The following is a 22638-nucleotide window of genomic DNA, read 5'->3' as shown; positions in this document are numbered from 1 at the left end:
AAAGAGGTCATAAAAATGGCAAATCCCTAGGAAACATAATTTATTTGGTTAATTTGCATTCCTGCCTTGTTTGCCTATCTGCACTGTTGCTAAAATGATCAAACTATACTCTTTCCTTCCCACAATGTTTTGTCTGCCATAAAAGAATCTCCTCGAAACTAGCGTGTATATAATTTCAAGGGCAGCTCTAAGTCACTCCTACTCATCCTCCTGTCATTATGTTTTCAACATAGAACCTCTGTTGATAAAGAAACTGATACTTCTCTGCGGAGGTGGTAATGTTTTCTGCGAGGCCCACATGTTAATTATTATACATAAACCTTGTAATTTAAAGGCCACCTTCTTTCTAGTCCTAACAGTAATGTTTATTTGGTAGGTAACCCCTGTTTAAGTTTCTAAATCTGCTCCGGTTTGCCACTTAAAATGTTTTTCTTTGCTCCATCTCTACCAGATTCAACAAGGTTTAATTGCATGATAGACTTTTAATAGTATATTTTCCTTTTTTAAAACTCCCCAAATATACACGTGCCCATCCTACACAATTCAATGTAAAAAAAATGCTTATTGCATCCACGTGCTGTGCTGAGCTGAGCACTGTACCAGAGTAAAGATGCACAAATGAGAAAAACATTTCCCTGCTCTTTGGGGCTCCCAGGGTAGCAGCAAGCTCCCTTATTCTGGGATTCATTAACCCCTAGAGGGTCCTTGGGTGGGCCTCTGAGGGCTTCTGAAAACATTCTGAATTATCTGCTTATAATTATGTGTGTTCGTCTTCCCTGGGATATAGTTCATGGGCTTGGTGAGATTTTTTGGAACTTTTACCTCCAAATATAATTCTTAATATTTTGAAAAGCACCCTTCTGGTAGAAAAAGTTTTAGATGATGAGACTACAAAAATATGGATAATTTACTGTTAAATAATTTACTGTAATTAGTTATAGACATAACCAAAAGACTTACTGTACTTCTTAGGAGATCTCAGCATATTCCCTTGAGGTAATTTTTTATTTGTATGAAAAGACCCTTGCATCTGCAAAGGTCCTACTTTTTTTTCAGGCAAAGGATGCAGGGGGAAGCGACAGATAAATGTAAAGCACTATGCTTTCAATTTTCATTATTATAATTTTTAAAATTTATTGAAAATATGAAATAGTTTCCTGTGGTCCTTTGCGAGTTAAAAATTGCATTTCTTCAAGAAATAGAAATTAACAGCTAGTGTCTACTTTTCACGTAGCCTGCCCTTTTCTTGTGCCATGAAGCTTTCGAGAGTTCATTCCGCAGATTGGTTTACAGCTTCATGGGGATTGTTCTACAATGAATAACAGATGTCACGAGAATGACAGCTCCAGCTTTCCTCACATCTTGCTTCCACTTTGTTTCTCCTACTTAAAGATTTATTTCCTTTGCACTATCCATTTTTCTCTGCCTTGTTTGTTTCCGAAGATTTTTGTCCATTTTCTAAGGAGGTAGTTATGTTGGATAGTGCAACATCAAAGTGGAACAAACAAACGAATGAACAGCAAAAACACATAAAAAGGCCTAAATTTATTTACTATGAGTGGATAAATCATAGGTTAAATTAATCTATGATTAATCTGTTTCAGAAGTCATGCTTAGAGTTGGGTTCATTCTCAAAGTTAGGGGGCACATTGAGAAGATTTCACATTCTCGGGGAGAGAGGAAAATCATTAGAGAGCATACTCTTTAATGATGCTGAAAATGGACATGTGTGGTCATGTGAAAACAGTTATTAAACCTGTTTGATGTTTGACATTTTAGCCCCAAATGAAAACTGTAGAGATGAAGTCAGCGTGTCATCAGATTTGTACTAAATGCAAAAGTCTATAGACTGGAAGTCTGGAGAATCAGGAAAGGGTAGGCAGGAAGCATTCCTAAGTGCTGCATCATGGTACCTTCAGTTGCAGGGGAAAGGCTGGATCTGACCGTTTTCCCCCAAGTGAAGAACCATTGCTTAGGCCCTAAGGCATCAGTTACATGTGAGGGGAAGGTCCAATGGACCCATCCAATGATGGGGCAGAATATTGAAAAGGTTACACTCCTTTTTTATAAGTCTATTAAAAGTTTATGGTCTTTCACAGAATATGTGCTATAATAAAATTACTATGTCCCTTCCTAATGGCAAGATGAAGTCGTAAGAATGATAAAAATCATTTCCATAACTTGCTACATGTTTAATATGAGACTCACGGAGTCATTTGTGTAATATTGGTGCACAGTATCTTGTAAAAGAGTGGAATTTATTGTTTATGAAAAAATGCTTTTAATTGACAACCAAAGAAATTCCCTACAGTTTGTAGTTTCAACAAGAATCTGATTTCTATCTTTGTGTGCTTTTGGAAAGCTCAACTCTTTCATGTTCCTCTGAAAGAAGTGGGGATAAGATAGCTATGCCTCAGGCCTTTTTTCTGAAAATTTCTTATCTAAGATGTTTGTTATTTTGAATTGAATTCAGCAGAAAGCACTTTTGGGGACTTTGTTTAATGGCATACGAACCAGAATGCTGTCTTCATAGTGCAGCAATCTGTCACCACTTCTTTTCATGGCTCAGGCTTGCTCATGTTCCCTGCTCCACTGCCTTGTGACTCCTGTTCCAACACACAAAAAACTTTATTCTGAGCCAGAATTCTTGCACATACATTCATAGAGAATCTTAAGTACTGAGTAGCGCCCCCCCCCCCCCGCCCTGAGATGGGAGCTACTCAGGTCCACATCTAGAAGACTCAGACTCAAGGCCTTATTCTACCATGGGAAGGTCCACTTTTGGTCATTCCCTAAATGTTTATTGAGCTTCAGTTACACATAGCCATTGAGGATTTATTGATTAATATTAGTAAAAGCCCTAGTTCCTATTATTTAGTAGCTGATAATATGGTAGGGTTGATGGATGAATGAATGAGAAATTTTTACCACTCTGGTAAATTCTATAAAAAGGGGAGCACAAGGTGCTAGAAAAGCCAGAGGGATATTGTACCTCCCATCTTTAGTAAACAGAGGCGGCTTTAGGGGGAAGAAAAGTCTTAAATGAGACCAAAGCACAGGCAAGAGTTAGCCAAAGGAAAGGGAGGTGGGAGAGGAGGATCTTCTAGACGAAAGAAGCAGCCTCTCCGAGGACCAGGAGAGAAACAAGACCTCGCAGTTCGCCTGAGGAGCGCTGAGGTGGTGGTGTGATCGGGAAGAGAGGGGTGAGACATGCGAACAGAGACCGGGTGGGGCGCGCCTTGCAGTCACCCCCGCGAGCACCCATGCTGAGGGCGGGGCAGTGGCTGTAGGAATTTCACCAGGCGTTTCAGACTGGCGGGATGGTGAATATTGGCAGAAAGACCAGTTAGGAGGCTAGAGAAGTGGTTAAGATAAGAGATTATGATAAAATGAATTTCAATGACAGTGGGGATGAAAAAGGAACAGATTCAGGGCTCTTTTTGGATGGTATAATCGTCACAACTAATCTTCACCTAGAAGAGAACAATGTTTGAAGAAATAAGATATTATATGTGAAAGGGCTCGATAAACTGAATGTTACTCGAGAGGAACTTTTTAGCTTATGGGTACAATTGAAATAGTTTAAACCTAACAGTTTTAACCTATTATGACATAAGGGAACTGAAAATGCCATTTATTTCCATCTTATTAACAAAAAGCTTAATTAGAATTACTTCCTTTTTAAATGAGTCTTTAAAATACTTCATTACTAAATTAAAAGGTGTATTCTGTCTTAAGAAAATCCACTATATGAAATGTGTTAATTAAATGGAAAAATGGGGGCAAGAGGAATGTCTTGCATAGTACACAGTTCTCTATGACTGTGTTTATAAAGAGGAAACTTGTTATTCTCAACTTTTTATCTTCCAAGACATAGCTGAGAAACAGTCATGGACTCATTATGGCCATCAACTCATCAACACTCATTAAGGCAATGATTCTTGATGGTGTGTGTGGGGTATGTCAAATTTGTGTGGACAAATTATTAACTGGAAGTAATCCCTCACCCTCAGGTGATTCTGTTCCCTTTCCAATCACCCCCTGGCTCCCAGTACCCCGTCCCCCCCACACATACCTTAGAAGTTATCGTTCTAGGAGCAACATGAGGATAAGGGTTTGGCTTCCCTCATTTGCATCATTTATGTAACTATATGTTCCTAACACACTGTGGGTTCTCACAATAATTATTTGAATTAATGAAATGTTTTAATCACTTTCATATTGTCTAGTTTATCTAACTTTCCTACCCATGTCTCTATTCTGCATTACCCCAGTCAGAAGAACCCCTATCCTTACCTCCATTCTTACCATTTTACAGAATTTTAAAATGACTTTTACATAGTCACACAGCTAAAAACCAAGATTCTAAGCCAGTGCTCATTTCATTATGTCACAATATCCTTTAAAAAAAAAAAAAAAAAAAAGATTTATTGATTGATTTTTTTAGAGAGAGAGAGAAACATCGATGTGAGAGCATAACATCGATCGGGTGCCTTCTGCACGCCCCCGACCGGGGATCAAGCTAGTGACCCGGGCATGTGCCCTGACAAGGAATCCAATCGCCAGCCTTTCAGTGCACAGGATGATGCCCAACTGGGCAACACCAGCCAGGCTGTCACAATATCTTTTAAAAAGTTCCATTTTTCTTCACAAAGAAAGCTTTTTAATAATTTATGCACCAACAAAATATAGAATAAAAAATGAATTTTCAATACTAACGTTTGCCACATTTTACCTGATAAACATCTTGTGTATAAAAGTGGTACATGAATGTTTTCTTATATGATTTGCCAGGTGTATTGAACCCACGTAGATGCAACAAACTGTAATTGATTAGCAGAACTCTTTATACCTGGTTGAAAATTTTCATTAGTCCAGGACTTTTATGTCATTTTCTAAGAGAGATCAGTGCTAGGAGAGGGAAAAAATAAGTATTTGTAATGAAAAAAAATTATATATTTTTAAATTAATAAAGGTATTTTGGAATTGAAAAAATATTAAATTTTAAGTTAAAATCTATTTGTATTCCTATAATGGCAGTCGAGTATAGGCAAATCACTTTTCCTTAATAAAGTTTATAATTCTATAACCCTGTTTCTGTGTGCACTGTGGATTTTTAGCCTGGGGCTCTTCATTTATGCTAACTAGATGAGTATGCTTGTCTCTGGTTAATGTCTCTAGGATGTACTGTCATTGAGTCATGCTACTGATGTAGGAGTGCTGAAATATTTCCCCCCCTGCTTTTTTTGCTTCTGTTTTGTGACTGTAGGGCAGGGATGCAAATGACACATGGCCTGAACAGGCTGACTCAGCAGTATTTGCGTTGGGTGTGTCGGTTTTCCACCCAGAATGATTTTCTAGCTCCTGTATAGCTCATTTTTTGTCCTACAAGGTGTCATTGAGGCTGTTTCCCTTTGCTGTGGAAAATCTTGCAATAAAAGCTGTTGCTTTTCAGAATATTAAGTTACCATATTTTCTTCAGAACCTTCTATGTGCCATTATCATGTCACATAATATGTTGACTGAATCCATTTTTATGTTTATCTCCCCCAAGTTTACTGCTCTAAAGTTCCTTGGGAGCAGAAATTCAGCTTTGCCTTCCGAGTGGCTGCTGCATATTGTATGGTCAGCACATGCCATTGGAATTTAATTAAACTGTGCTGTGCTGAGCACTTCTCCAGTGTTTATAAAGCCCTTTCTCATATCCAGTCTTATTTAAGCCTCAGGAAAGCCCTCCCAAATGATGATTATCTTCAACCAATGTTACTGGCCTCATTCAAACTACTCCACACAAGTATCATCTCTTCCCTGGACCATGGAATAGTCTCATCTGGTCTCTCAGCTCCATTCTTGTTCCCTGTGGTCTAGTCTCCAGAGTGCCAAGAGCTTTCCTGTTAAAATATGAAACAGGTGATCCAGCCAGTGTGACTCAGGGGTTGAGCATCGACCTAGGATCCAGGAGATGGAGGTTCAATTCCCGGTCAGGGCACATGCCCGGGTTGCGGGCTCGATCCCCAGTGGGGGCGAGTGGAGGCAGCCGATCAATGATTCTCATCATTGATGTTTCTATCTCTCCCTTCCTCTCTCTGAAATCTATAAAGACATATGAAAAATAGAAAAAAATAAAAATGTGAAACAGGTGCATGACTCCTCAGGTAATGCTCTCCAATGGCTTCTCATCCTATATCATAATGGAACTCAGAATTTTAAGTTACCATATTTTCTTCAGAACCTTCTATGTGCTATTATCATATCACATAATATGTTGGCTTAATCCATTTTTATGTTTATCTCCCCCAAGTTTACTGCTCTAAAGTTCCTTGGGAGCAGAAATTTAGCTTTGCCCACTGAGTGGCTGCTGCATATTGTATGATTAGTGCTTTTCTAATGTAAACTGCTCACCATGGCTTACAAGGCTCTGTTCTTTGTTGCTCCAAATTTTATTAGAACCCACAGTAAAAAGGTGTTTTACATTGTGACCCAACACACACACACACACACACACACACACACACACACACACACACACACACAGGAAAACCTTCGTACTCTGATGTATCCTATCTCAGTCCACTCTTCTTGGTTACATTACAAGGTGCTAGTAATGACCTACCAATTGTTTCATGACTGCAGTTTGGAAAACATGCTTTACTTGACCTGGCCCCTGCCTCCTTTCCTGATTTCATTTTTTGTGCTCCCCCCTTTCCGCTTGGCTCCCATGTGCTGGCTTCCTTGCTGTTCATTAACCATGCCAAGCAAGCTCCCCCATCAGGGTCTTTGCATTGCAGTTTCCTCTGCCTGGAACAGTATTACTCCAGATATTCACATGGCTCCCTCCACTGCTTCATTCAAATCTTTGCTCAAACGTTATTTTCTCAAAGAAGCCTTGTGACAGTCAATTATGTGCTATGGAGAATGCTAGGCTTTGGTGAACAAGGGTACAATCTTTGTCCTCAAGATTTTGTCCCTGTAGTCTTCTGAGACACAAAACAAGTAAATATTGAGAGATAAGAGCCCAAATTTTAAGCTTATCGAAACTCAGGAACAACTCAGTAATGTGGGTAGGAGAAGGCTCCTTGGAGGGACTAGTCTCTAAGTAGAAACGAGAAGGGTAAAGCAGGAATTATCCAGGTGAAGAAAGACAGGCAGAAGGAAGGGTGGTGCAAAAGGCCCAGGGTCAAGAGAGGCCTGGGAGAACTGCGGACCTTTGGAGGTGGCTCAGTGCAGAGGGTGAGAAATGATTTGGTCTGGTGAGCAGATAAGGAAAGAGTCTGTAACATGCACTCCATCCTAAGGGTGAAGGGAAGCCATTCAAAACTAGCAAGCAGAAGAAGAGCATTATCCGGTTTGAACTTCTGAAAGGTCACTCTGTCTGCACCTTGGGGCTGGAACAGAGGAAAGGAAGATGGAAGGCAGGGGGATAGATCTGTAGTAACATAGGTTAGAATCGATCTGGCCTTTGAGTAGACATGGGCAGAAGATTAAAGAAATGTTTAGAAGCTATCAATCAACATCAATTATAAGTGATGGGATTTTGAGATTAGGATGGTAGAATTCAAGGATGACTTGTAGTGTATAGTAGTTGGTTAATAAATAGGTGTTGAATGAATGAATGAAAAAGAGATTTCAGACTTGGGCACTGGGTAATTGGTGGTACAATTACTCAGTCTTTTCAGTGAAAGAACCATAGAAAAAATTTCATTTCCAAGGAACAGTAGATAGATTTTCCATTTTCAAGACTTGATTAAATTTTTGGACAGCATAAAGCTAATAAATTTGTGACCTAACATCTGAGAAAGCTACAGGACAAAATGAAAAATAGAGAAAACTGAATTTAACTTTCTTGTCAAGCCACTAAAACACTATTTAATTAAGGTTTCTAATTACACTCGGTTCATATTATGATTAAAATTTGCATAAGCTTTCAAAGGTTGTTCTGGACACAGTGCTCTGATGTCTCCAAACCACATTAGTGCTTTTCGAATGTAACAAGTTATAATACAATGCTGTGCACTTTACAAGTTCTCAACAGGGATTTGTTGAATTACCTGGAATTATATTTGTTATAAATTTGGAACTAGTCCTTCTTAAAGAAAGCAGTATATGAAATCTCTCCCGATAATTAAGACTCATTGCAAACTAAGTGACTTGCCCAACATCACTTGTCTTGCTAGTGTCAGAGTCAAGGGGGCTCTGAATCCTGTGCTCTTCCCATTGTTCCCGTTAGGAAACCTGTGGCTTATTTAAGAGGCTCTGAGATTCTCCTAGCTCACTTTGGCCAAAGGCTGAATTTTATTATAAGGTACAGATCTCGTGTCCACTTTGATTATGATTCACAGGCTTCCCTGTTTCTGTTCTTTAAAACCATAGCACATGGTGATTTCTGTCCACACATCAGTTTATTCTACCAAGAAACAGATGTCATTGGAGACTAAGAGAAAACCATTTTTTTTCCTCTAGGATATTTTCTCTTGTATCTATACAACTAAAGCACGCTTAGGCAAATGACAAAACTTGTTTTGGATACCTTTTAAATAAGTTAGGACAGGTCTCAACCTTGGTTGCAAGTTAAAATTCCTTGGGGGAGAGGGGGAAGAGGCTTTTAAATATACTGATGCCCAGATCTCACTACAGATCAATGAAATCAAAATCTCTGAGGGTGGGATTCAGGATCAGCACTTTTAAAGCTCCTGGATGATTTCGTTGTGCAAAGATAGTTGAGAGCCCCTGGGTGAGAGCAATTTGATGAAAATGATCAGTTCAGACTCCAGCACCTTTTACTTGATGTTTGCTTTTCTCCAGCCACAAGGTGGCAGCATCGCAATGGAGTGCAAGCACTCGCCGGCCCTCTGTTGAATGGACGTGGAAATGTGTCGTCTGCAATACTAATTAAAAGCATTTTGAGGGTTCCTCCAGACAACATCAACTTTTCTTTTTCCTGTTGTCCTCTGTTGGTTTGTTTTCTTTGACTAAAAAAACTTCTAGATATATTTATTTCAACAGCTTAAATGAGCAGGAACTACAGTTGGGCTGAACAAGGCAGAGAATATGGATTTTGTATTCAGATAGATTTGAGTTTAAATACTGCCTCTGCCATTTAGCAAGAGCAAATTTAATATCTTTGTGCTTCAGCTGTATACCTGGAAGAGGAGGGTTGTTACAAGAACTAAATGAGATAGTATGTGTAAATGGGCTTTTTATGGATGGTACTAGGGGGATGAAGATGGTGAGGAGGAAAGTGGCAATGCTGGGGGAGAGCCAGTTATCCAGAGTCCAAGACAACCCAGGATGCAGCACTTTTTCATATACGCTCCTTCTTTTCTGTGTGTGGATCTCTTTTCCCCTTGTGTACATCCTATCTTTCAGTTTCCACTGGTGGGTATACAAATAGACATGCTCTAGCCACCTTCATTTAAAAAAACAAATAAAGTCAATTTCTTTTTACTACACCTTTAGCAAAGGAAGATGCCATTAGCAAAGGAAATACCTTCCACCTTTATTGTCAAGTTTCTGTAAAAAATTAGTTTTTGTTTACTCACAATTACTCTAGTTCACTTCTTAAACCATGAAACTGCTTTCTCTAGATCATCAGTGGCCTCCTAGGGGCCAGGTCTAAAGAAAATTGGCATCTCACGCAGCTTTGCTGTTTGAGTGGGCGGATCACACCCTCCTTCCTGGCACATTTTCCCCGTGATGGCTGTGGTGACAGCTCTCCTGTTCCCCAGGACCCACTGCTGAGTGGTCTCTTCCCTTAGAATTTGGCTCCCAGGAGTTCTCTCCTGTAGCCCTTATTTCTTGTCTTCCTTGGAATCTTTCCTTTCACTACAGCTTTAATTTTAATGACCACAAATGGCACTCAGATCTATACATTGCCCCATACAGCTGTCCCGAGGCCCAGGTCTATAAATCTAGCAATCACTGGCATTGAAGTTGGTGTCTCACAATTAACGTGTTGAATATTGAACTGGACATACCCCTGTTCACACCAAGCCTGCGGGCCGTCCTCCCCCACGCTGTCCCTTCAATCCAGAGCATGACTTTCCACCCAGACAATTGAGCCAAATCCCAGGAGCCATCCTGGACGCCTCCCTCAGCCGCCTTCGTACCCAACTGGTCAAAGTTTATCAATTCTTCACCAGCACCCCCAAGATACTTCTCAAAGTGGTTATTCTATCTCATAATCTTTTATTTCTTACCTCACACTCAGTCTTTAAGAAAGGCCAGCCTGACTTCTGCCCGCGACAGTTCCTGGTCAGGTCGCTAACTGCGGTGTCCTGCGCGCATCCCTGTCGGCCCTCCTGCCCCTCCCTACGGGCGGCCCTGCGAGCACATCTTCAAATGACCACTTGCGCTTGAGTCCTGTCCGGTGGCTCTGCTTGGGGACCCGACAACTTGGAAAGAAGAATGAATAGATTACTACAGATTTTATTACCCTATTATCCCCCAGTGGAGTCCTTTTAACTTTTAAAGGCATTTACTTCATCTGCAGTATTAGAGTGTTTAAGTTTTATTCACGAGCACCCACATAGTCCCTAAAACTTGCCTAAGCAAACTTTAAAAGTCATCTGACAGTGCCTTCCAAGCTGCCATTTGTCTGCTTTCGGAAGGCAATGAAATCTTGAGTAACTGGGAACCACGTCAGTGTTTATTGCACACTAAGTTCTCAACAGAAATAAACTATGTAACTCTGGAGAACTGTATTTAGTCAATGACTCTGATAATTGTGCATACTGTTATTATACTTAATTAATTTGGCAGGTTGTTGGTAAGACTGTTAAGCTGATATTGAACCCTGTTGTGGATAATGAACTGGTCTTGGTACTACAGATAATATAAAGTTTTAGAAAAAAACAACAGACCGTACTAAGTGGTCATTAGCCAAAACTAACTAACTAAATAAAAATAAATAAAAGTACATGCCATTTAGTGTGATATAAAAATTATTCATTTGGTTGGAGCGTCGCCCCACACACCAAAAGGTCAGGGCACACACCCAGGTGGCGGGTTTGATCCCTGGTCGAGGCACGTGCAGGAGGCAACCGATTGATGGTTCTCCTCACATCAGTGTTTCTTTATCTTTCTCTAACTTCCTGTCTCTAAAATCAATAAACATATTCTTGGGTGAGAATAAAAAATAAACTATTCTATCTATCTAAAGATTTATTTTTTAATGAGGAGGTCAAAACTTTAAGAGGTTTTATTCATCAAAAATTTTAAATACATTTGGGCCCTCGCCAGGCAATTCAGTTGGTCGGAGAGTTGTCCTGTACACCAGAAGGTTGTGGGTTTGATTCCTGATCAGGGTACATACCTAGATTGCCTATTTCTCTCTCTCTCTCTCACTCCCTTCCTCTCTCTCTAAAAAATCAATAAAAACACATCCTCAGGCCCTGGCTTGTGTGTCTCAGTGGTTAGAGTGTCGGCATCAGGTCAAGAGCTTGTACCTGGTTGCAGTGCCTGGTTGCAGGTTCAGTCCCCAGCCCCGGTTGGGCACGTGCAGCGGACAGCCCATTGATGCGTCTCTCACATCGATGCTTCTCTCTCCCTCCTTTCCTTCCACTCTCTCTAAAAATCAGTGGATAAAATATCCTAGGGTGAGAATGAACAAAAAACAAACAAGCAAAAAACATATCCTCGGGTAAAGATTAAAGAAGAAAATTTAAATACATTTGGAAAACTTATTCCATATATATAGATTTAAGGAAATACAAAATCAAATTTTGTACATTTTCTTAAATGGATTTTCTTATCTAATTTTGTACTGAAATTCACCCTTCTTCACTGAAGCCTTACAGTAAATTATGCATCTTTTTGGCAATCCTCACACTGCAAAGGTTAATAAGAAAAAAAAAGCTAGTTTCAATAGGAAGTAACATTATTTTCTTTGGTCCGGCTTCTAAATTAACAGAGAACACACATACTGAAAAACAATGCTATTTAAAGCTCTCATTGGCATTTTCAACAGGGCAGCAGAACACAGAGAGGAAAAGTGGAGCAAAGCCATATCGCATGCTTAATTAGGACAACAGAAGTGGAAAACAAACACCACCAACTTGATGATCGTCATATGGTTCAGAACATGACTGATGCGGAAAAAATGTTAACTCGGGGCTCAAAGATGGATGAAAGGAACAACTTTGTACAACTTGCATTTCTCATATCTGGTTCTCATCTCTTGTGAGATTCAGGTCTATAGAGTTCATGATGTTGGCCAAGATGTTTTGGCAAAAAGCATTGAGGAATATAAGTGTTGACTACTCGGGTGACAGTTGCCAGATCAAGCTGCATGTGTAGATGGACAGAAAATTGGAACAGAAATCTTGAGTGGTGGGCTTGCATTTGTCACTGATGAAAATCCTTTGTTAGTGCTGAATTATTTAATTTAACAGTTCTTCAACCCATAATAACTTCATTATTCTGTCTTTTTTCATAAGAGATCATACATTTTATTCCTAACTCTGCCACTAATTAACTCTATGACCATGGACAAATCACTTAAGCTTTCTGAGTTTTTTTATTCCTATTTGCAAACTGAACAAAGGTGGCACTAGATAATCTCCAAACTCTCTTCCATCACTAACCTTCTGTGATGCTGTTGAAAATAGGATTATCTTGAAGATTAAGGAAAGAATTAATTCATACATTTTACTCAGTGAAGAAGTATTACTTAAATATACAACATAAAGTCAAAAGAGAAAGCAACTTGTGCCTCGTGAGAATCACTCAGAGATTTGAGTAGGTTCTGATTGAAGAGATCTCTTGGGCAAGAAATCACGCCCAGCAACAAGAACCATGATGATTCCAACAGCATTCCATTCCGATTCCTCAGTCCCAATTTTATATATAGAATTATACTCTTTTTAGTGCTTGTTGGCAAGAACCATATTTTATTATTTTTTAATTTTTTACATCTTTTTATTGATTTCAGAGAGAGGAAAGGAGAGGGAGAGAGAGATAGAAACACCAATGATGAGCGAGTCACTGGGGATCATGTGCCCTGACCGGGAATCGAACCTCAATCTCCTGGATCCTAGGTCGACACTCAACCGCTGAGCCATGCCCGGCTGGGCAAGAGCCATATTTTATAGCTGAGTTTTATGTTCCTAAAAATGGAGAAAATGGATGGAAATGCTGACATGATTCCTGAGGGCGGCAAAGGGTACAGCTGCAATTGTTGAGACCCCGGTGGTAGGAAAATGTGGCAATTCAGTTGTTTTCTTCATCTTCTCATTACCATATTCCTGGGATCTCTAATACGCATGTCACAACATTGCCATGTACGGTGCTCACATAATTACCCTCCAAACCTGAGGGGAGTAAAGGGGCCGAGGGCTTCTAAGAACCACAAGAACCAACCAGGACTCTGTGGGGGCAAATTGAGACCTACAGTCACCCTATTGCTTGTGTTTCAATTCTTGTTTTATAAAGATGTTTACTTTATAGTTTCATTATCCCTTATCTTAGATTCACCTCAATTATCATTTGCTCTGCCTTACTCTTTAATTTGGATTTTAATCAAAGTTTCATCATTAATGAGCTATGTGACTTCAAGATATTTTAAAAGGAATTTCTTTGAGTCTTAGTTCCCTGATCTGAGGATTATTAGGGCATATATATAGAGCCTAGCTTATAGTATCTTCTCAGAAAAAGGGTGACTTCCCTTAATTAAAGGGAAACAGTGTTCTCCATTTATCAAGCCTCAAAGATAGTTGGGAGGGCAGTTTTGAGAGCAGTATAAGTGTTGTTTTTTTTTCTTTTCATTGTCACAATGTGTTCTGCAGTTCCCTTTTGTTTTAGTAAACATAATATCTACATTCTATGCTGTTCCAATTTTTTAGGTGCTATCTCACATCAGTGATCCCCACTAAGGTTCTAAGTGGATCTTTCTAGGTCTGGTGGCAGTTTTGAGTTTTGGGGAACTTTACAGGGTTTAAAGCCATGGTTTATGGTGGCTTGAAAGCCAAAATCTTTGTTTCCCTTTCAAGAAACTGCCAATTACTTCCTCTTTTTTGAAACTCTCTGATCACTTGACTTCTGTACCTCAGCAACATCTTCATTCTCCACGTATGTCTCTAAATGATCCTTTCCTCCTCGGTTCCCCCTCCTCCCTCTTCCTCCTTCGTCTTCCACTAAGTTCCTCTGGTCAACCTTTAACCCTTGGTGTCACAGGGACCTCTGGCTTTTTGCTCTTTCTACCTGAATACCCTCCATGGTGACCTCATCCACCATCGTGATTTCAGCAAACACCGCTTGCAGATAGTCTCAGGTCTGTACATCTCTAGCCAACAACATTCCTCTTTAATAAGGTGGGGGAAGGGACCAAGTGAGCGATGAAGACTAGCTCCCCTTTGCAGATGGAGGAGGCAGGGCGTGTAATGGGCCATGATGTGCTAACGACTGCTGACTGGGCACATGTGTATGTGTTTGAATATGACATTACTCTCTTTGGTTTACTGGTCAATTAATCATTTATATTGTTTTGAAAACACACCTTTATGTGAATGTACCGTTCCACTACAGGTAATTGCATCCCCTCTTAAAAACAAGAAAAAGAAAGAAAAACAAAAAAAAGAAAGAAAAACAAAAAACCCTGAACATGGAGCCCTTTCAGCCATAACTATAACGCAAGTGTTTTTTAAAGCAACCCTCTTGGTTTATTGAAAGGAAAAATCTTGGACTCGGTACTTTGCTTGCTTTCTTGTGGCTTGTTTGTGGTTAGAATGTATGTGCTTTGTACTTTATACATCAGCAACAGCTGGATGCTGAAGCTCCAAGGAAAACTCCTCTCAAAATAGTTTTGTTGCAAAAAGAAAATGGCATTCATGAACTTTGGCAGGAACTGTACTCTTGAGCTGTGTTCAGTTTTGAAACTTGAATGGAAAAATCCACAGGATCCTGAGCTGGTCTTATTGTTACAAGGAGAAACTGGTGATAGCAATGCACAGAGTTCCGGGCACCTCTGAAAGCTTGTGCACATCCCGTCCGGCGGGGGGCCTTGCCACAGCATTGCACACGGGGCTCAGGAAGGGGGAGGCAGGGAACTTGCCACTCAGCAAAGTGTCTTTCTATGACCTGAGTTTGGCTTTGCTTTAGCTTACTCGACAGTTTCACAGATTTTCAAAAATGACTTTTGTTTTACTCCTTAAATCATTGGGAGTCCTTTATAATTTGGGGGGGAAGGTCCAGCCTTAGTCAGGTCCCCAGGGCAGTGCCTGATTATCCCGGTTCCCTTACCTTTGTAGAGTCTGTGATTCTGTGTTCTCAGTAGTGTTGTGGGGTAGGGGAAGGTCGAGTCTCAGTTGACAACGTCTGAACCATAGTAGCTGGTTTAAAGCCTTCTAGCCCAGTAGCAATCACTGTTGTTAAACAAATGTCTGGCCTCATCAGTACTTATTTCTCAATAATTAGGCTGCCCCCAAACAGCTGGCCAAAGTCTATTTTCATAGCCAGCTCCTTTTGTAGAATGAGGCTGTCCCAGTGTGCCACGGCTAGATGCTGTCACAGTTCAGGCTACCAGAGATTCTGGATGCAGTAAAGGCCACTGTGGCATCTGGGTGCTGCACATGGGTCAGGAAACCTCTCACAGAAGCCAGAAGCTGTCTCTGAAAATCTCATCCAAAACCTTCCTACAATATCCATTTTGGAGAGATGTGTGTTCTAATAAGCCTGAGTCACTTTATTGAGTAACTTTCAGTTTCTTGCTAAAGAAACTGTTGCCTTAGGAGTGTTGGACAGGATGAATTATGGAGTCCCCTGTCTCATGGCACCCGACAGTTTGTAGTTCATTCCCCCCGGCACTCAGTCCATTGCGAGCTGGTATAACTCCTTAGGCCTTTCTCTCTCTACTACATGGAGATTTTTTCTTTCCGTGCTTGGTCTGAGTTGGAATTACCCTAGGTCACCATGATAGATCTCGGGTCCAACCATCGGGAAGAAGAGGTCAGGGAATCCATCCGAGATCCTTCTTCCTGGGAGGCGCCTAAATCTATGAAAATCTCTTCTTTTCCATCTTTGAACTTCTCATAGCAAGAGCAATGCTGATTCCATAAGTGAGGCTGAAGGCCCTGTCGCATCATTTCTCCCAGAAAGGACTAACCGAGGCCACTCAGGGGCTCAAGGTGACCCAGCTCTATAGACAACTGGCGGCTTCTTCTGCCTGAGGGGGGAAAATACTTGAAGTCATTTAAATACAGGGCACACAGTTACACATAAAGGTGTTGTATTATGCTTCATGAGAAATAAAAGGTTGATTAGATCTTAATATTCCTTTATACTGGAGACTAGTACCATGGTCTACTGAGAGAGATTAATGACTCTTCTTCAGGAGGGTCTAAAAATGGAATAAAATCTTGTTTGGGATAGCTTTCATAGGGTTCTTTTGTAGGGCAAACAAATGGATGACATAGCAGCTTCTGGGCTCTTGTAATCAAGTGTCTTGCTTGCTTTTTAGACTGGCTATTAGTTTCTCGGACTTGGGTTCTGAATCAGAATATTTGGTGGTCTGGGCTCGCAAGATCTGGATTATGTTGCCTTATTTGGTCAGAGCAACTATTGGCATATAAATGAATCCTCCATAAATTTGTGGGAAGTTTTAACTTCTGCACCACTGTAACTACTCCTGATTTTATATGAGATTCTGATCACCACCAAAATCAATAAATAGCAAAGTATCTCATGCATTGTAAGACTTCAGTAATGTTTAGGTTATTCCACAAAGCTTATTGTTTGCTTTTATCTTACAGCCTCCACCTCAGATATATGACAAGCAGTTGGATGAAAGAGAACACACCATTGAAGAATGGAAAGGTGACTCTACTGCTTAAATAAATATACATTTTACTTATTGAAACCCAGAGAGTATTCTCAAGGCTTTCTCTTTAAAAAAAAGACTCAGTAAGAGATGATTTCTAATTGCTAGCCTCTGATACCATTTTCAGAGCTCCTAAAACTTAATCTGTCTTTTCATACTACTACTAATATTGCATTTACTCAAGAATGAAAAGAATTAATCACTGATACTTTTAAAAAATAATACTAATTATTAAAGTATTTGTCATGGTGGAGGGCAGATTTTAATTTAAAATTTCACAATTAAACATTTCATGTTTGTACATACAATTATCACATAAAATGGATAAAATTATGTCTGAGATTATTTAGACATTAGAAAATAAAAGATAGTTAATATATGAATTCATTGATGTATAGCACTTAAGAATTTAAAAAGAAAATATATGTATTTAAGTTGCTTATTTCACCTTTAAAGTAAGAAGAATACATTAATGAATACATTAATTCATTTTTCCCCCCAAACACATACTGCTTGATTGAGATTATACTGAGGCAGAAACTATAAAGAATAAACCAATATATCTAATTACATAGTAGAATAAATATGAGAGAACCACACGCAGATTAAATGATTAGGTCAAAGTGAGGAGGAACATAAGAGGAAGATCTGAATGGAAGAACTGTTTGAGCTACATTGAATATATTAATAATTATAAATTGGGAAAAGGGGAAAAACAGGAAAATACTGGAATGGAGATATGAGAGGAAAACAAAGGGTAGAGATTCACAGCAGTGTTACAAAGAGAATTAAGAGATTCCGGTGGGCAAGGGGTCATGTTACAGAATATGGAAAATGAGCAGATACAAACAGTGGATTGAGTAAAAAAAGATATTAAATGATAGATGGAAAAGACTTGATTTGCCCTGAGTGAGGGCCAGAAGGCACTCTTAGGGGTTTGCGTTGAGTAGGTGAGCGATAGGATATAAATACCACTTGAGGAAGACGGCCATGGACCAGAATGAGAGAAACTGGTGAGATGCCCGCACATGGTGATGGCTCTATGAACCAACCGTAAGCATTTTAAAGCGAGCCTGAGAAGTGCTGAATTACATTTAGCTAGAAGGGGCAAAGTAAAACAAAATGCAAAGACACACGTTTAACTCTAGTAACGAAAAGCCAAAAATAGATGCCAGTTTGGGAACAAATGGAATGGTTTTTGAATGTTGGGTTTTAGGCAAGCTTGGTTTTACAAATCCAAGAGTTGAATCTGGAAAAAAGATGAAGTGCCAGTTGAAAAATGGATGGAAACTAATAGTTTGAAGTCATGAGAATGTGATTTATATATAAATACAGTGATTTACTGACAAGAAGAGCATGACACCCCTTAGGAAGAAAGTAGGAAAGAAAAATGTATATTCAAAATGGAGCCATTAAAATCCTTAAGAGATAAGTTGGAGTGCATTAGAAATCCCCAAAAGAATTGAGAAAACAAGTAAAATGTGTATTCCTCGTACATTCACTGGGCCAAATGCTTTACTGAGCACCTGCGTTTGCCAGGCTCGGCGCTATTGCTAGAAAATGTAGCAGGAGAGAGGTAAAGGACTCCCAATTGTTTTCTAATTTACTCAATCCCATCAAAATGTTGTTTGTCATTAACTAAGGAACTTTTCCTCTAGACTAAGGAGATTAAATTATTGTTTATAACACTGATCATTGTTTCTTACAGAACTTATCTACAAGGAAGTAATGAATTCAGAAGAAAAGACTAAAAATGGTGTGGTAAAAGGCCAACCTTCTCCTTCAGGTACTCACTCTCAGTGAATGACCGAGAAAGCTGGACTCGTGCATCTCTCTTGCGCAGGAATTGTGGCCGATAACTTTGCCCACAGAGCATATGACCAAATATTACACGACTGTTCTCCTCTAACAGGTTTATTTTTACCCCCCACCCCCTTTTTTTAGCTAGAAGAGGTAAAATAAAACAAAATGAAAACACACAAATTTAGGTTTAGTAATGAAAAGCCAAAAATGAATTACAGTTTGGGACTAAATGTAATAATTTTTTTAATGCTGGGTTTTAGGAAAGTTTGGTTTTACAAATTCAAGAGTTGAGTCTAGAAAAAAGATGAAATACCAGTTGAAAAATTGATGGAAAGTAGTAGTTTGAAGTTCAGTGCGGCGTTCATTCCAACTATTCAGATTATGAAGACTTAGCACAGGAGTTATTTTAGAATTTGTTTTAAGGTAATAATGAATCTTGAAGAAATGTTAACGTGGGCTGCTTAAAAGGTAACCGCTACTCATCCGGATTCAGAGCCAGACGCCCGCTCACCTCCAAGTCGACGTAGAGGTCAGGAAGCCAAACCCCTTTCCTCAGCACTCCAGGGTTTGAACCCTGCACGGGGCTGGTGTCACAGCAGTTGAAGCATCAGCCAGGATGGGTTCCAGTTAAAGTCAGCGTGGAAAATCTTTCACTTTGCGATCTCCAGAATCTAACATACATTTGTACATACACATATTTTACTATGTAATGTACTTTAGGATTACTCGAGATAATCTACTTACATTTATTAATGCTAATATACTTTGTCTAAGATCTATGTTCTGAATATAAAGACAGTATAGAAAGAGCTCTAAGAAAATGTAGTGGTTGCCCTGGCCGGTGTGGCTCAGTCGGTTGAGCGCCTTCCCGTGCACCAAGAAGCCACTGGTTTGATTCCCGGTCAGGGCACATGCCCTGGCTGCAGGCTCGATCCCCAGCAGGGGGTGTGCAGGACGCAGCAGATGGATGTTTCTCACATCAATGTTTCTCTCCCCCCCCCCCCTAAAATATCAATAAAAACAGAAAATAGAGTGGTTTATACTCAGCTCATACTGGGAAAAGTGTAGGCTGCAAATGATCAGTTTAAAGAAAAATAGATTTGGTTTTCTACCTTTGATAAACAATTTTTTCTCAGGAATTTTCTATCATTTCAGGAAAAAAAGATGTAATATGAATTAATAAATGTGTCACCCTTGTACTATAATGCACAACTAGTTTGCACCCTTAACCTATGCTGCCTAAACAGATGCATTTCAGTTATGATGTGTTTTTCTCACCACTAGACTGGAAGAAATGTCCATCTATTCTGCATCTTTCCTTCTCTTAAAGAGGGTTAAGGGAATCATTAGGGTACTCTGCCCACCCTATTCTTTCTTCTAGCATCCAGATTGCTACAAGCTTGTTGCTTTTAACTTACCTGCATGTTCTGTCTACTGCTAATTAAAGAACCCAAAGACTGAATCCAATACCCTTAAGATGCCACCTGCTAGGGCAGAAAGACTACTTGTCTTCAGAATTCCCATAATGGCCAGAACATATTTTCCAATAGTCATTAAAAAGTGAAATAGTGGGGTCCAGTGAAGGATGACCTCACACCTCAGGCTGGGACTGGGCACATTTTAGCAGAATCTCTTCTATTCGTCTTTAGTTAAAGTCATCATTAATTCATCTTCCTTTTTCTCAAGTGCTCAGAATCTTGCCACCGCATCTTCTGCTATTTTCTCTTCCGTTTCCCCTCTGCCCTAACCAGGACTCCACAACCGCTAATCTTTGATGATGTAAAATCCATAATTCTTTTTTTAATACTTTCACAACACTTCTACAAAAATCTTCTCCTGTGCATGATTCCTTTTATGTAAACCATACAGCTCAGGGAAGGCAAAGGGGACTGAGGATTGTACAAACGAGATCAATTAATCATTAAGGGGATGGCATGAGTGATCTGCCATATGAAGTAAGCTTTAAATCTTTGGTAAAGGAACCAAGTGTATATAATCACAGCATAATTTTCTAATCATTAAAACCATAGTTCCTTTACAAAAACAAAGTGTAGAAGTTCCTTTTAACTCATTAATGAAGAAAAAGGCAGAATGACAATGGCAGGCTGATGAAGATATAAGAAATCAGCCTGCATGTAATCTGGGGGGGGGGGGGGGGGGAAGTGATAGATTTCAACGCGAAGGCCACTGGTCAGTTCTCTCCAAGGCTTTGCATCACTTACAGTTCAAGCCTAGTAACCTCGTACTGACATTGGTGGCCCTCTGTGATATGCCCCAGGGTTTTCACATGGCACCCCTTCTAGGGTCTTCTGTTCTCATATTACCAGATTCCCCACCTTTAGGAAAGCTGCCCACTCCTAAGTGTTTTCTTATTAAATACCACCTTATCGCCAAATATTTTTCGTATCTGTCCCAAAAGACTTTTCATAACATCCCAAATAATTGGATATTCCTTTCTTATGGGTATTACTAGTTCCTGCATGTCAAATATTGTCGTATTACCCCTTAGTGATTATAAATTCATTGAGAAGAAAGACCATGTGCATTCATCTTTGTGCACCATGCAGCACCGCAGTGCTGTGCCTCGCGCATAATAGTAACTTGATGAATATTTATTAATTTGAAGATTGCAGCTCAGGTTGTCCCTCAGCTTGTTTCTTGGTGCTCTTCCAAAGACAGAATCCAAGACAGCATCATAGCTTTAATACAGCATGAAATTCAGAATGTTCTTATGCCAGTAAATATTTGCTCGCCCTATTAATCACCATGAAGACAAGGGAGCCAAGAATCAAGTATGTGAAGTGTTGCTATTGACATTTGGTCACGCTTCAGACAGAGCTCTGCTGCTTTCAGGTAGTTATTGGATTTACTCATTTGGGGCGATGTATATTCCTGCATTTTTCTGGTTTATAATGTGTTAACGATTAACTCTGAACTATGGCACTTGGGCTCTCTGTACATGTGAGAAGGCTAAACCACATTTTAACCATTTCAACTACTTATAACAATCATAAATTATCTACCTTATTCACTTGCCTTAAATTATAATTATATGGGATTTTTTCTAAATTTTGCTGGCTTAACCAGTTTACAGTAAAAATAATTGTGGATTCAATCTTTCATTTCATAATTTTAAGGGAAAATAGTCATTGCTTATTTGAAAAATCATATATATATAATATCTATTATGAGATATTTATGGATGATATATTTGTGTGCATAATGCAGACGCATAGGAAAGCCCTGGAGCCTATGCCAACAGCTCCTGAGAGCCAACCACGAGTTTATTGACCTCATGTTGGTAGCTTGAAATCCACCATGCAGGATTTAAGATGTGGAAATTGGCTGACTCTACAGGCCAGATTTTTTTGGCCCTGGAGAGCCATTACATTTTTATTGGCACACCACTGTATCTGTGTGTGTGTGCGTGTGTGTGTGTGTACACAATATGTACATATGCAGTCAACTATGCTGGAAAGAAAAAGCAATTACTAAGGAAACTTTTGAAAAGTCAGCTTTTTTTCATTATTCATTATTTGTTTGCATATCATATTTTATTTTGTAAATAGCAAAGATGAAGTACTATTACAGCATAGATTCCCTTCATACTTAGTCATGGCAACACTGGGAACTCGGCAGCAAAGGAATAAGTTAATGCAGTTTCTCAGGGACAAAATGTTTCTGATACTCAAAACCATGTTTAATGATGCTTTTAAAATGTAAATAGGAAGTTAAATGTGCATTTGCAGAAAATACATAGGTTTGAAATTTATTGATGGAATTGTTGTATGTCAATAAGAAATAGATTTAAATTTCAGATACATTTTAGAGTAAGTAATTGTACTCCCTCCTGCTATCTGATTCCACTTGCATAGTGATTTACTTTCAAGACTAGCATGGCTGCTTGCTTTCTGAATTGATTTGTAAAGACTGCTGAGGGAATTTCAGCTCATGAATAGAAATTAATTTTCTTCTGAAAGCATTTTTCATAGACTGTTAGAGCTAGAACAAATATAAGAGGTCAT

The 22638-nt window shown here is 39.4% G+C and overlaps 1 protein-coding gene across 14 annotated transcripts in view; it reads left to right on the top strand.

Annotated features, from left to right (window-relative positions):
- Positions 1 to 22638, top strand: part of MAPK10 (mitogen-activated protein kinase 10) — a 249390-nt gene that overhangs the window by 215053 nt on the left and 11699 nt on the right. For all 14 annotated transcript variants that reach the window (XR_013999882.1, XR_013999883.1, XM_081151610.1 and 11 more), the window contains 2 exons: positions 16743 to 16806; positions 18519 to 18596. Coding sequence is in view for 12 of the 14 variants with exons in the window: in XM_081151610.1 (XP_081007736.1) it covers positions 16743 to 16806; positions 18519 to 18596 (142 nt within the window). In the remaining 2 variants the exon portion in view is untranslated. The remainder of the gene's footprint in view (positions 1 to 16742; positions 16807 to 18518; positions 18597 to 22638) is intronic.

Source organism: Miniopterus schreibersii (genome assembly GCF_964146895.1).
Source record: "Miniopterus schreibersii genome assembly, chromosome: 1".
NCBI lineage: Eukaryota > Metazoa > Chordata > Mammalia > Chiroptera > Miniopteridae > Miniopterus > Miniopterus schreibersii.
The sequence above is the reverse complement of the archived record's forward strand: the minus strand, read 5'-3'. Positions and strand labels throughout refer to the sequence as shown.